This window comes from Mytilus trossulus, chromosome 6 (genome assembly GCF_036588685.1).
Source record: "Mytilus trossulus isolate FHL-02 chromosome 6, PNRI_Mtr1.1.1.hap1, whole genome shotgun sequence".
In the NCBI taxonomy this organism is placed as follows: domain Eukaryota; kingdom Metazoa; phylum Mollusca; class Bivalvia; order Mytilida; family Mytilidae; genus Mytilus; species Mytilus trossulus.
In genome coordinates, this window is record NC_086378.1 from 80,914,389 (window position 1) to 80,929,137 (window position 14,749).

The window sequence follows — 14,749 nt, forward strand, 5'->3', positions numbered from 1 at the left end:
CAGTTTATTTTCGATTTATGAGTTTGACTGTCCCTTTGGTATCGTTCGTCCCTTTTTTGCAAGAATACTTGATTTAATTATCAGAAGACAAATACATTATGATTGTTTTCAGCTACTGCAAACATTTTGTGATTCGATAGTTAATACATTCATAGTGTTAATTTTATATAGTTTTTTAGCACTATTTTATCTTTTACATTCCTTAAATTTACAACTTGATATCGATATCAGATATTCCATTGAACTAATCCTTAACTTGTTGAGATTCATGTCAATATCGAATCCACAATAGTTCATGCATTGTAATAAATTGGAAGAAGCTGAATACTAGCTTCTTCGTCATAATAGTATAGTTCTGCTGAAACTTTGCCTTACAATCGATCTGCAAAAATTGCTGTCCGTATTGTCATGATTCGGTCAATCACTGAAATCTCAGGAGAAATGATATGAAGTCATACATTTATTGGGTTTGCATAGCAACTCTGCTGTAATGTTATCTAGAAGCAAGACGTCAATCAATCTAAGTAATAATGTTTTACGTATTAATTTTTATTATTGTATGATACTTTCCCTTCTTGTACTGTAAATCTTAAATTTAAATTTTTACCATAAAGGAATCTTCCGGAGCACATGAGATCATCCCAAGCTTTTGGCGGGGTTCGTGTTGCCCTGTCTTTAGTTTTCTATGTTGTGTATTCTGTGCTATTATTTGTCTGTTTGTATTTGTATTTTTTAGACATGGCGTTGTCAATTTATTTTCAATCTATAAGTTTGACTGTCCCTCTGGTATCTTTCGTCCCTCTATCTGATTGAAATATGTATTAAAAGACCATAAATTTGTACTTATTATGATAATATTTCCGGCTCCAATAGTGGCACTCGTCGTGCGTGTTGCTCATGTAAAGGTTGGATTGGAGGTAAGATAAAGGACATTGATATACAAATTATTTTACAACATACTGATATATTGTTGTTTTCCGCATTTTGTTTAGTGCAAACTCAGAATAAACATTTATACTAGACTGTGTTTTTGTTTATCATAAAAGACATCTGTAAATTAAATCCAATTATAAAAAGTCCCCTATCCACTATAAGTATAATGGTGCATGAAGAAGACTTGATTTAATTATCATCGGGTAAAATTCGTTAGGGTTGTTTGCAGTTCTGCAAACATTTTGTGATACAATAATATAAACATAGTGTTTGTTTTATATAGTTTTTTTTAAGCACGGTTATCTTAACAGCCAATTTCATTGAGTGTGGAAATGTAGAATCCTTGGTTAGCTTGCTTGTTAGCTGAACCGTTAACTCATTATTAGGTTAGGTAAACTACTCTCCTTTAAGAGTAGACTAGTCCGAGAGATAACCAATATACCTGTCTGTAGGATTAGACTACTTCGAAAGGAGGGTAGAATACCTTACCTATTACACGGTCCAACTAACCAGCAATATAACCAAGGATCCTACCTTTCCCCTACATACTCAATGCAATCGGCTGTAACATTCCTTCACAACTTGATATCGATATAAGACATTCCATTGAACTAACCCTCAACTTGTTAAGATTCATGTCAATATCGAACTTGCAATAAATCTTTGAACTTGTGGTACTTTTTATAGCAGTATTTTCTTTACATAAAATTGGAGAGAAGGAAACATTGATACTAGACTGACAAAAAGCAATACGCAATAAATTGTATGCGTGCGATCATTCGTTTTTTTTCCTGGATAAACCTTCATCGAGAATATTTAAAGCCTAATATGTGTTAGGCAAAGGTGTATAAGAACTTAAGAAAATGAAGTCAAAGTTTTATATATATGCCTTCAAGATTTGTTTACTCTTCCGGAGCACCTGAGACCACACCAGTTTTAGTGGTGTTCGTGTTGCTTAGTCTTTAGTTGTCTATGTTGTGTACTACTGTTTGTCTGTTTGTCTTTTTCATTTTTAGGCATGTTGTTGTCAGTTTATTTTCGATCTACAAGTTTGAACTGTCCCTCTGGTATTTTCACCTATCTTTCAGACAAGTCGATCCCTATTAATACTTTAGTTGATTGATTTCAGCTTGCTTAACGTCAAGTTAAAATCTGTTCATGCACTTAAATGACGAGGAAGAATCTGAATTATAGCTTCATGGTCATAATACTGTAGTTTAGATGAAACTGTACCTTCCAATCGATTAACATGATTGCTGTCCGTATTGTCATGATTCTGTCAATCACTGAAAATCTCAAGAGGAATACTATAGAGCCATACATTAATTATGTTTAAATAATAGTTCTGCAGTAATGTCACCTCGTCGATCAATCTACGTCACAATATTTTATCTAATCATTCAAATGATTGTTTGATACATTTTTTTTTTGTACAGTAAAACTTATTTGTTCGTTTAGCCTACGAAGAATTGTTATCTGATTTAAATTTCTATTTTTATTTTTACGGATGATACTATTTCAAGGTCACATATAGTGGCACTCTTCGTGTTCCTCATGACAAGTTAGAATATACGGTTAGATAATGGATATTGATACACAAATGTCTTTACAGGGTTCTGATGTATTCTTGTTTTCTGTATTTGTTTGAAAGCAAATTTAGAATGAACATTAAATAACACTGTATTTTTATTTACCATTCAAGGCATTGCCAAACTTAATCCATTAAGACGCTCCCTAGTCCCTATAAGTTGGAAAGAAGACTTGCTATAGCACGCAGTATATAGAATATCTTACGATTGTTTTTAGCTACTGAGAACATTACGTGATACAATAATACATACATACATAGTGTAAGTTTTATATAGCACTGATTTATCTTTTAAATTCCTTTACAAATTTATATTGATATCAGATATTCCATTGAACTAACCCTCAACTTGTTTAGATTCATGTCAATATCGAACTTGTTATGGATATTTGAACTTGTGGTACTTTTTATAGCAGGTTTTTTTTTAAAACAACCTGAAACATATAAACTAGAGGGAAGGAAACAGTTATAAAGACTGATTAAAAGCAACATGTAATATTATGTTTGTGTCCGATCATGCGTGTTTCTGGATTAACCTCCACCAAGGAAGCTCAAACCCTAATATTTGTAAATCAAGGGTTTGTTGAAATTCAAAGGTTTGAATATATGCTTTCAGACAAATCGACCCCCTAAATACGTTGGTTGTTTGATTGCGGCTTGCTCAACGTCCAGGGAAAAATATAATATTTGATGCATGTAATGACGAAGAAGAATCTGCATTCTAAATTCCTGGCCATAGTACTGTAGTTCTGCCTTAACTATGCCATTCAATCGATCTACATAATTGCTGTCCGTATTGTCATGATTCGGTCAATCACTGAAAATCTCAAGAGGAATAATATGAAGTCATACATTAATACGGTTCACATGATATATTGTTCTGCAGTAATGTCACCCAAAAGCAAGTCGTCCATTAATCTACGTCAAAATGTTTTATTTATTCATTTGAATAATTGTCTGATACTTTTCCTTCTTGTACTGTTAATCTTATTTGTTCGTTTAGACCACAAGAACATGTTATCTGATTGAAATATCTATCAAAAACTCATAAATTTATACTGATAATACTGTTTCCTGATTGATTAATTTCAACAGTACAGTTGCTACAACATAAGTATAAACATATGGTAAAAACTGGCAAAACTTTAAGGAATTTTGGTTCTCAATGCTCTTCAACTTCGTACTTTATTTGGCCTATTTGACTTTTTTTTATTCGACCGTCACTGACGAAACGCGCGTCTGGCGTTTATACAAAATTTAGTCCTGGTAACTATGATGAGTTTATTTACATACATATACACATTACAGTTTTCAAGTGTCGATTTGATAACTATGCTGGAGTAGCTTTTGAGTTATGAGCATACATAACCCTGCTAACAGAATTCTTTGAATGTGAACACGAATGCGCGTGATGTAACGATTAGATACGCAAAGTCAGTACCATGAGTTAGTGCGGAGAAATTACAATTAGACAATAGGAGAACTGAAACATTAACGTTTGTCAGAACAAATTTTGTTTTTACGTAGAAAAAGCGTATAATTCATAGTAAAAGTGGTACAGTTTGAGCAATAAAAAGAGTTCCTATGGGAAATTGCATTGTCAATATTTACAGAAATGCAACCTATAACATATATAGTAACACGGTTTATTTACATCAGACAAAATGCGTCACTGGTGAGTCTTATGTAGACGAAGCGCATGTCTGGCGAATCAAATTATAAATCTGGTACCTTTGACCTTAACTATTAACACCAGTGACTATGTCGATGCCACTGCTCGTGGATGATTTGTTCCCGAGGGTATCACCAGCCAATTAGTTAGCTCTTCGGTGTTGACATGAAAATCAATTATATGGCCATTTTTATAGATACGGTTTGCAAAATTATAAATATTCGAAATACTAAGGATTTTCTTATCCCGGGTATATATTTTCTTAGCCGCATTTGGCATAATTCTTTTTTGAATTTTTGGGCATCAATGCTCTTCAACTTTATATTTGTTTGACTTTCTTGCTCTCTGTGGAGTGTTTCTAGATCCTAATGGTAGTTTTAGCATCAAATTATTTTGTTTTTTTCTTCTTCTTTAAGATTACTAAATACTGGTACATAATTCTTTTTATTATAGAAACAGTAACAATAAAGGCAAAAGTACTTTGCCAATTTTAAGACAATGTAAGGTAACAAATAAATTTGCAATTGTGGGATTTTCTTTAGGAAATAATATATTATGGAATTAAACTTGAGTATTTATTTAACAGGTAAGTCTTGATTATCAATGTTAAAATATAATTACAACGGTTGGATTTCTTTGAGGAAATAATTTATTCAAGAATTAAACACGGGTACTTATATCGCATGCAAGTATGGATGGCAATGTAATAATATAAATTACAATTGTGGTATTATGTTTAGGAAATATTATATTCAAGAACTAAAACATGAGTATTTCTTTCGCATGAATGTCTGGATGTTTGACATTTGTTCATGCTCTCGCAGCACCTCATACACTCTTTCCACCTGCCTTTTTACATAATGAAATAGCGGCTGTGATCCCAAGAACCTGCAAATATATTATTATAAAAATAAAAACATCACAATCTATTAAAAATTTTTAAGCATTAAAAAAGTAAAATCACAAAATTACTGAACTCGGAGGAAAATTCAAAAAGGTAAATCCCTAATCAAATGGCAAAATCAAAATGCTAAAACACATCAAACGAATGGATAACAACTGTCATTTTCCTGACTGGGTACAAAATAAACAAGAGGGTTTTCTCTTGTCCAGTATTGGAGTAAAAAAAACATTATTCATATCAATCATTCAGGTAATTACATCATATATAAACTTAAAATGTGGGCTTTAAATTCTAGCGAATTTGAGTTGAGCAAAGGGACAAGTTTCAAACACTAATATTTCTAACTAAGGATGTGAATTCTACTTTGAATAGTTTTACTTTAACCTTGAAATATATAAGTAAACTGATTTTCTAGACTTATATAAAAATCATCATTCGGAATATCGAAGAACAATCAATAAGTGAAACTAAATGTGTAAAGTTCTTTAATTTATAAATTAATCCATTTTGTGATATGGGATGGGATGTATTAAGGAAAAGTAAAATATTTTGAAATTTAATAAGTGTGTAATTTGTGTTTTCCAAATGCAACTTTGTGATGTTAAAGACAAACTCAAAGACGCTGTTAGAGTAAACAATATAGACTTACATGTATCACACTATTTGATCTTTATTTGCCCGTTTACATATTATAAGGGCGCTAGCTATTGTGGTAATCTGTATAAAGAAAATAGAACATATGTTGTAAGAACAAATTAAGTACAGGATAATAATTGTCTATTAATTGGCAGGTAAACACGTGGTAAAATCTCATAACTATTTGACAACAAGTAAACACATAGCCCTATACTGCATTGATATTAATTTACAGATCTAAAAATGCGACTGTTTATAGGTATGTTAATGTCCGTTCATTCATCTTCTCGTCTACCACACATTTTGCTAAAAGATGATTTAGGAAAGACCATTTAAATTCGATGGGCAAAATAATTTAACTTCACAATTTTCTGTATGTGCCTGTACCAAGTCAAGAGATTGTTATTCATTGGTTTCATTTGTTGTTGTGTAACATACTTGTTTTTCGTTCATTATTTTGTGTATAAATTATCCTTTTGTTTTCTCGTTTGAAATGCTTAACGTATGTCATATCGGGACCTTTTATAGCTGACTATGCGATATCAGCTTTGATCCATTGTTGAAAGACGCTCTATGCCATTTTTGTCTCTTGCGGAGAGTTGTCTTGTAGACAATTATACTAAATGTCATCTTCTTTGATTTTCTTTTTATATGTAATGAGTTTGAATATTCCTTTGGTTTGTATGCTCGTATTAGTTTTTTTTATTGAACTGTATGATCTTTGGAAGTTTCCGGTTATTTATGTCGTATGGTTTAATTCTCTTAGTGTATGTATATCCTTTAACTTTTTCAAATACTAGCAAAGTCCGATCTCCGTACAATAATCGATCTCGTTCCGGTACTTTGCAGATCGGTTCTGGAATTGCTTGTGAATTTGAATAAAACCGAGAGTAAAACATTGGCCCAGTATGCTCGTATTAGTTTTTTTATTGAACTGTATGATCTTTGGAAGTTTCCGGTTATTTATGTCGTATGGTTTAATTCTCTTAGTGTATGTATATCCTTTAACTTTTTCAAATACTAGCAAAGTCCGATCTCCGTACAATAATCGATCTCGTTCCGGTACTTTGCAGATCGGATCTGGAATTGCTTGTGAATTTGAATAAAACCGAGAGTAAAACATTGGCCCAGACAGATAAAAATGTGCCTTACCTCTACCAGTAAGATAATAATCAAAAACACTATAAAAGCTATTGTATAAGATCTGATCAATTCATACACAGCATCATAACAACCCTGAAAAAAGTAACAACGCACGAGTCAAAGTTTAATTTGTAGGTGAGGATATAAGAGGTACGATACTATTTAAAGTGTGGATAGCAAAAAAATTCCGACTTCATTGCATACTAAAACTATATATTCATTTGTTACCATGGTAAAGTATAAACAAAGAAAACATTTATCATATGTTAAAATCAATCGACTTGACATGGTTATGTAGTAAACCATAAAAGTGATGTAATTAATCAACATTCAAGTAAAATTTATGAGATCAGCTAGATCTATTGCTATCGACGATGTACATTAGAAGATGTCGCATGAGCGCCAATGAGAAAACTTTCCATCCAAGTTTATATTTGCAAAAGTAAACCAAGTACTTAAACAAAGATGGAATTGCCTATTTTTAGCTATATTTTAGGTTTAGATTTCAAAAATTCCGCCTCGATCGTTCCGGATGAAGATAAATACAAAAAAGCGCTTCAGACGCATATAGTTAATATTTTTGCATTCAATGTATTAAGTTATCACAATTTCAAAGTTTTGTTTCTGTTTGTATTTTTTTTAAATATGACTTTGTTCTTAGCTTTTGTTATGCTCTTCTTATATGATGTTTTTTCGTCTGCTGTTAATATTGGTTCTTCCAGGATACCGAATAGATTATAATGTTTACTGCATCTTTGCATGCTTTAAATTGCATTACCTTAGAGTACTGACCAACAGGAGCTGACCCTGAACTTGATGGACACCCAGCATTGGTCGCAGACGCCGACAGATAGGACTCTATGGTAACACCAGGACAACAACCCAATGGAATGTCGGTGTTTGGACTTCCGGTTTGCCAGGAAGTTGAGTCAAAATCATTTGTGTCTGATGTCACGGCATCAACTCCACAGCATTCGAGCTGGAAATGTAAAGAAGATTTCCCAACTATTGTTTGAATATTCTATTCGTCCCGCAAACATACAGGCAGATTTGTATACAAATAAACTCCTTACTAGCAACAAAATATTATTACAAGTGTTAAAAACATTACGGTGCGGATGTATCGAAGTATGCATATTTGCATTCTCTAATCTACAATGTTTGAATTGCACGGACACAAAATCCTAAGCAAATGCGTGCGCAGTAATAGAATCTGACGAGTGTTTGTGGTGTTTGCATAAAGTATAAATTGAAGGCAGATTTTTAGAACGAGTATTATGAGTATAAACTAGAAGCTTCTGAGAAATTTGACTTGATTTATTTGCCATCATATACCTATCTCCTTCTTTATTTAGAATTCGTACATTTGTGTGTGTGTCCCGGCGACCAAAAGGATATAGCAGCATAACATTTTGTTATGAATGTTATTTGAATTATGAAATTTTTACGACAATTCTGTAAACTGGTCAAACGACTTTCAAAAGTTTACCCCATTAAATTTTAAATAAATGTTAGAATATTTAATACCTTAATGAAGAGGTAGTTCCAAGAAGTAGATACTTCACTGGAGGTAAGATCGTCATGACTATACTTGTTCAGGAGTGCTGACTTTAACTCAGACTTTAGTGAATTCACAATCTGTAAATAAAAAAGCAAAATGTATGTAGCAGTTGTTTCCATTGGGTTGCTATCAACACAATTTATATGATTTCAAATATTGGTTTTTTTTTTGTTGATCTTAAAAGAAACTGTTTTGATATGAAAACAGGATGTGTTACATGAAAATGAATTAAAAAGGTACTGTTGGTGTTTTAAGTGTAAATCTACATCACATTCCATTTCCTAACATCCTTTCCTGTTGACGTCTTTATCTATCAATTAGATATGGACAGATATTGTTTATAATTTTTGGTAAGCATTTTTCAAGATTAAGTGAAAAATAGGTGCATCATGAAAAGAAGATTTAAACGACATTGACAGACATTTGCCTCGATTACAGTCGTTTTAGGAAAGTTGACACACTCGATTGAATTCAACTACCATTATTCGAAAGTGTTTAAAATATCTTGAAATATTTTCCAATGCTTGCTTTGGACAGTTTCATGATATTTTTGTTTTAGTTGTTATCAGCTTGTATTGGAACTAAATTTCCGTAACTGCGAGTACTCTCAGGTTGGTGTTTTCTGACTTTGGTGTTGCATTTCAGTCTTGTTTTTCTTTAATCGATCTAATTAGTCAAGCCCATTTAAACGCTAAGAATACTACACAAATTAATATGAATTTATGAAGCTGCGGAGTTATGATTTAAGGATTCAATCAAAAATACAATAATTCACGAGTACAAAGGACAATGAATGAGTAAAGGGAAATAACATGGTTCGTATCAATATTAAACTGCGTTCAGTGTTGCCGCCCTTCAGCCAATTACGATTAATAACTTTCACTTATAATTTTGTGAATCTGTTTTTTTTGTGTGTCATTGTTGTATGCATAGATGGTAGATTGAGTTGTAATAAAACAGTTCATGTAAATATGTCATGCATGTCACTTTTATTGTTTATTTATATGTGCTGTACATATTTTGGGAAAAAAAACTATTTTGTTTTATCCTTTTTAATTTAAAAGTTAAGGGAATCGCCATCTATATATTTGAGGCGCTCCTCATTAAGTGAAGAAGAAGCATACGAAGAACAGGCAACATGGAGATTGGAGAAAGTTAACCAACAGCTTAAAACAAAGAGGAAACAAAGTATTTAAATGATGTACCGAACATTAAATATCCTTATTTCTATTTTTCAACCTTGCTTTGTTCTGTACAAATCAAATATTGTTGAGGTGAAGACAACTTTAAACATCGTGGTTTTTCATTTTTTCATCAGTTTTAAGTTATCATTATACAGTTTCTGATTCAAAGAGTTATTTTTGATAACGTATTGCTATACTATTTTATGATTTTTATTAATATTCAGAAATAATAAGACTTTGTTAAAGTTTTCCTCAATTTTATTTTGCAATTTCATTATGCAAATCCGAATATAAGGTGACAGGGGGTATACATGAATTAAACAGCGATCATATTTTATTGATATTGCTGGAAACAAAAACTAAGCATAATTATTACAAACTTGAATTTGAATTTAATCCTATGAATGGGAAAAAATACGATTTCGTGTTTTACAACATCACATATTTAGTCAACTTACCGTGTCATTCATAACAAACCACAGAATGACAATGACAAGTTTACCAACAAACAAAATCCCCACTGCAATAGCGTACTAAAATACAGAGAAAAAATATTTTCATATATCATAACTAACATAATATACCTTTATCATATTAACACAACATGAAAACATCTGTTGATTCTGTTTATATTTTAATTTAAATTATTGATATCTAAAATATGAATGAATATCATAAACAATACACAATTCGATGCCAACATCAGTATTTCTGTAAAATCAGATTCAGGTATGGCAAAAAGTTTAAAAATAAATAAAAAACACATACAGATCGTTTTGAAACATTTTTAGAAGATAACACGAAATAGAAATGCTAAAAGCAGCGGTTTGCAATAGTAAAAAGTCGACAAGGAAGAATTGAAGAAAATGCCAAAATTCTTATTGAATGCGAAAATGCAACACGTATTTTTCTTTACAGAGAATTCTATACACATGACAATGATTTTATAGGAATCAGCAAATGAAAAATCAGTTAAAAATAAGGAATGATAGGAAAAATTCAACATTTTGTATCGTATTCCCTTTTTGAACTCTTACTTCTCTGACACTATAATCATAACAACCAACCGGTCTGAAGATATACTTAAAGCTTTTTTTCAAAATTCAATGGCAAAGTACGTGGAAATCGATTTTTCACCAAAACTATAATAAACAGTTGCATAATGATCAACTTTAATTCTTCTTGTCTGTCTTCATTCTCCTTTCATTATTTTTTTTCATACTTACTACAATCAGACAGACTTTATTCTGACAGCACGCTCCACAAGCTCCAAACGTTGCTACGATCAGAACAAATCCTCCAAGCACGATCAAGGTTATCGAAAGACCTTGAGCTAGGTCACCAAGGTTAGATGTACCAATGGATACCTGTTGCATCAATGGTAAGATTTTGTCGTTGATGATGTCAACATTTAATATCATCAGTAAGCCAGGGATCAAAATTCCCAAGCCAAGAAGCTACAAGTAAATGAAATATCTAATTATGATTTGAAACAGTTTATAGTTTTAACTTTTTCTTTTGACATTTTTTTCTAAATTGTACTGTACCACCATTGTTCAAGGCTGGTCGGGATGAAGAAAAAGCTATCATACACATTTATAACCATTTCTCATGTATATGCGTTTGTCCGTAGCCAGATACATAGTCCAGTTCGGCAGTTGTTGTTGCAAGTCTATAATCATATATTGTATTCCCTTTAATCAGACTGAGGTTTTATTTCTCATCCCCGAACGGTTTTTACACTACGTTGTATGCTGAATAGATATATATGTATTTATTAACCGACTGTTTATGCATTTGGGTAGGACTCAAAGTTAACCCAATTCGATTGATGTGTAATGAATTATCGTTGGATTTATACACGATCGATGTTTACTTTTGAAAAATAAGGGTTTATCCGGAGGACCTTTATTCAACCTTTGATTATTTGTTGCTCAATCTATAGTGCCTCTATAGAATGTATAGAAATTAAATGTCTTTACTCGTTGTTTCTTCTGATCATAAAGAAATCTGTTTTCTCCAACTTATATGATTTTTTTTTATTTTCCGTTATTTTGTACATAATTTTGACGTGTATTTTTGATTCTGGTTTTAAAATGTCACTACATAAGAGACTAAAAAGAGGTGTTAAGGTGAAATGTCTTCTCTCGGAATGGTGAGTTAACTTGTGAACTAGCACGTATAAATTCCGATCAACGTGTTCGTTTAGTACATTATCATAGTAAGGTCAAACTCATATTACATATTGCCTGAAAAATCATTTAAATGCCACTGGACTTTGTAACAGCAATCCCTTCGTCCGTGTCTCCTATCATGATTGATTACGTATTAAACTAATATTTGGTAAAAGTGAGTTACCTTCCTTTTACCAGATAAAATTGTAGACTTTTTTGTGTGTAAATTTTATTAGGTAACTTGTTACAATGAACGAATTTACTGGTATAAATAATCATCACAGAGCTTACCATAAACAGGATGTTCAGCACAATCAATAGAATCTTGCTCACTTTTTCACTCCAACACATGATGATTTTTTCTGCAGAAACGAAAGTGGCTAAAGAAAAAGATGAATTTAGATTTAAACTGAAGAACAAACAGAACCTACCCGAGTTCATCTGTTATTTAAAGATGATCCATCGAAAAACTTTTGGTAGATATTTTGTTATGTTTTGAAATAATGTTCGTATCTTGTTTAATATAATTCCTTAAATTTTCTAACATCATCTAAGCTTGCGTTTCATGTTAGTCATAATTTGACAGTGAATATCTTTGCGCCTACCTAGCTATTTGGAGACATCAATGATATATCTTTTGTTCTTTATCAAATTATCTGCTTTATAACATTTTTGAAAATAAAAGTATGGTACTCATCGTTGAATTCATTCATTTACCAAATTTACCTGAGGAGAGAAATCTTCGACAAATGGTATTGAAAGCAACTTGTATCATTAATGTATTTTCGAAAGGAAAAATATTTATGAAATTAAAACTCGTTGTGATAAGACAAAAAGGTTCAATATATCAATTAAACACGACAAAGGAGAAAAATACATTTTATTTTTTAATTTCAATATTTTTATCTTATTGATATACGGTTATACAAATTAGGTTTATGTTTTATTATTTAATTGCTTTTCTCTTTTTTTTCTCTGAGAATATATGCGATCATTGATTTTCAAGTCAGCAACTTTATAATGGTCTAACTATGTAATGGCTTGTTAATATTTTACAATGTTTATATTAGGGATCGTTGCTTTTGTTTGATTTTGCATTAGTGAATCGTCATTTAAACTAAATATATGGGTCAAATGTATATGATAAATAATTCCAGTATTGTTGAGATTGGAACCTTGCCAAAATATTAAAAACAATAACAAAAAAATAGTCAATATACGAACATAACAGAAAGACCGTTTTGCAGACTTCGGCTTTCAAGTTGCTTATGTCTTTTTCTATATCATAGGATTTCTGGATATCGTATTTTAAAAGAATTTAAAAAATCATATGATTGTGCGTTTGTTTCAAATTGTAATCTTTGGTGTCTGGTTTTCTTGTCGCCATTTTTTTTTCATATTTGGTCACACATAAATGACAGACATAACTTTTAAGATGTACCGCAAAAACTTAATGACGAGATTTTTTTATTATGAGTTATTAAGTATATGACATATCATTGAAATGAAGGTGGGAAAAAAATAAAAAATAATCGATTATGAACAATATAAGAAGGGGTTTATACTTAGGGAATTTGTATTTTTGACTAGGTCGAACCCTTCATTGCCTTTTAATTGAAAAGTACTTGTAAAACAAGCACGAAATATGATATTCATTCCCCAAATTGTTCCAATAGGAATCATGTGAAGAGATTAACACCAAATTTTAACTTTATGAATAAAAATTTATATATATTTAAATATACTTTAGTATTTTTTTATATATTAGTTTCCACTTGTTTCCAAAATGAAAAGCCAATGGACACGAATATGTGTGTACACGGACTATACACGTATGGTTATAAACAGGAATTATTCAACAAAACAAAAATTGGACGACACTTAGAAAAACAAAACAAAAGCAGATCCTTAAAGATGTTCATCACAGCTGAAAAAGATGATGCGCTACACTAAGGAAGTTAATAGAGAGACATATTGAAATTGTCTTACCACAAACTGAAAGAAATAATTCCAAATATCTTCGAATGAACAAATTCAGTAAATATATATGAATTAGTTTATAGTTAAATCACTGACCTTTCCTTCTGTCCAGTAATTGTTTATTGTTTGTATTCGTCACACATAATCTTAATCCAATCTTTAATCCCTCAGACACGTATAAGATTAAATAATCTAATGGAACAATTATTTGACCATTTGATTTAAAAATCTTGAAATAAATATAAGTGAAAAATTAAACTGAAGTTATTGAAGTAAGACAATTGATAACAAAAACGTTTCTCATTTTAACGATTTTTAGATTTTTAAAAGTTCATTGAAATTCATTTTTTCTTCAAAAGTGAAAAATATTTATAGAACGATAGATTGATTGATAGAGAAAGTCAGTATTTGGGAAGATTTTATAAGTAATTAAACAAACTATTGAGAAGAATTAACTTTTCAATTAAACAGCTGTCACAAGTAAAACAGTCCTCTCTTAAATATTAATTTGTTTATAGATCTATGTATATCTCATATATTTAAGAATAAAAAAGGAAGATGTGGCATGATTGCCAATGAGACAACTCTCCACAAGACACCAAAATCGCACAGAAATCAACAACTATAGGTCAACGCACGGCATTCAACAATGAGCCCATACCGCAAACGAAAAAACTAACGGCCTTATTTATGTACAAAAATGAACGAAAAACAAATATTTAACACATAAACAAACGACAACCACTGAATTACAGGCTCCTAACTTGGGACATGTGATCCGTCATCCACAATGTGGCGTGTTAAAACATGTTAGCGGGGTAAAACATGTTAGCGGGATTCCAACCCTCCCCTAACATTAGACAGTGGTATATAACGGTTCAACATAAGAAAGAACTATAAAAATCAGTTGAAAAAGGCTTAACCCGCCAAACGGACAAAAATACAAGTGGAGTCTACATAATTATTTCTATCAT

At 31.3% G+C, this 14,749-nt stretch overlaps 1 protein-coding gene across 2 annotated transcripts; it reads right to left on the reverse strand.

The window, feature by feature from the left end:
* Positions 1-4,824: 4,824 nt before the first annotated feature.
* On the reverse strand, positions 4,825-13,999 carry LOC134721987 (tetraspanin-18B-like). Of its 2 annotated transcripts, none has more exons than XM_063585379.1 (9): positions 13,872-13,999; positions 12,087-12,157; positions 10,848-11,078; positions 10,080-10,154; positions 8,404-8,514; positions 7,655-7,855; positions 6,886-6,969; positions 5,747-5,814; positions 4,825-5,081 (listed from the first exon to the last, which is right to left on the reverse strand). In XM_063585379.1, the coding sequence occupies exons 2-8, from the start codon at positions 12,144-12,146 to the stop codon at positions 5,752-5,754; spliced, it is 825 nt and encodes a 274-aa protein (XP_063441449.1). In that variant the 5' UTR covers positions 12,147-12,157; positions 13,872-13,999; the 3' UTR covers positions 4,825-5,081; positions 5,747-5,751. The 2 variants fall into 2 exon arrangements, with proteins under 2 accessions (XP_063441449.1, XP_063441448.1); XM_063585378.1 differs by having other exon boundaries at positions 13,785-13,980.
* Positions 14,000-14,749: the final 750 nt, after the last annotated feature.

Bases quoted from the DNA above. Each gene is read 5' to 3' on its own strand.
- LOC134721987 (XM_063585379.1), bottom strand. From the start codon at position 12,146: ATGTGTTGGAGTGAAAAAGTGAGCAAGATTCTATTGATTGTGCTGAAC. The intron at 8,515-10,079 runs GTAAGTTGACTA...TTTTATTTACAG, and splicing joins GGTTTGTTATGAATGACACG to ATTGTGAATTCACTAAAGTC. The intron at 5,815-6,885 runs GTAAGGCACATT...TTCTTTATACAG, and splicing joins TTATTATCTTACTGGTAGAG to ATTACCACAATAGCTAGCGC.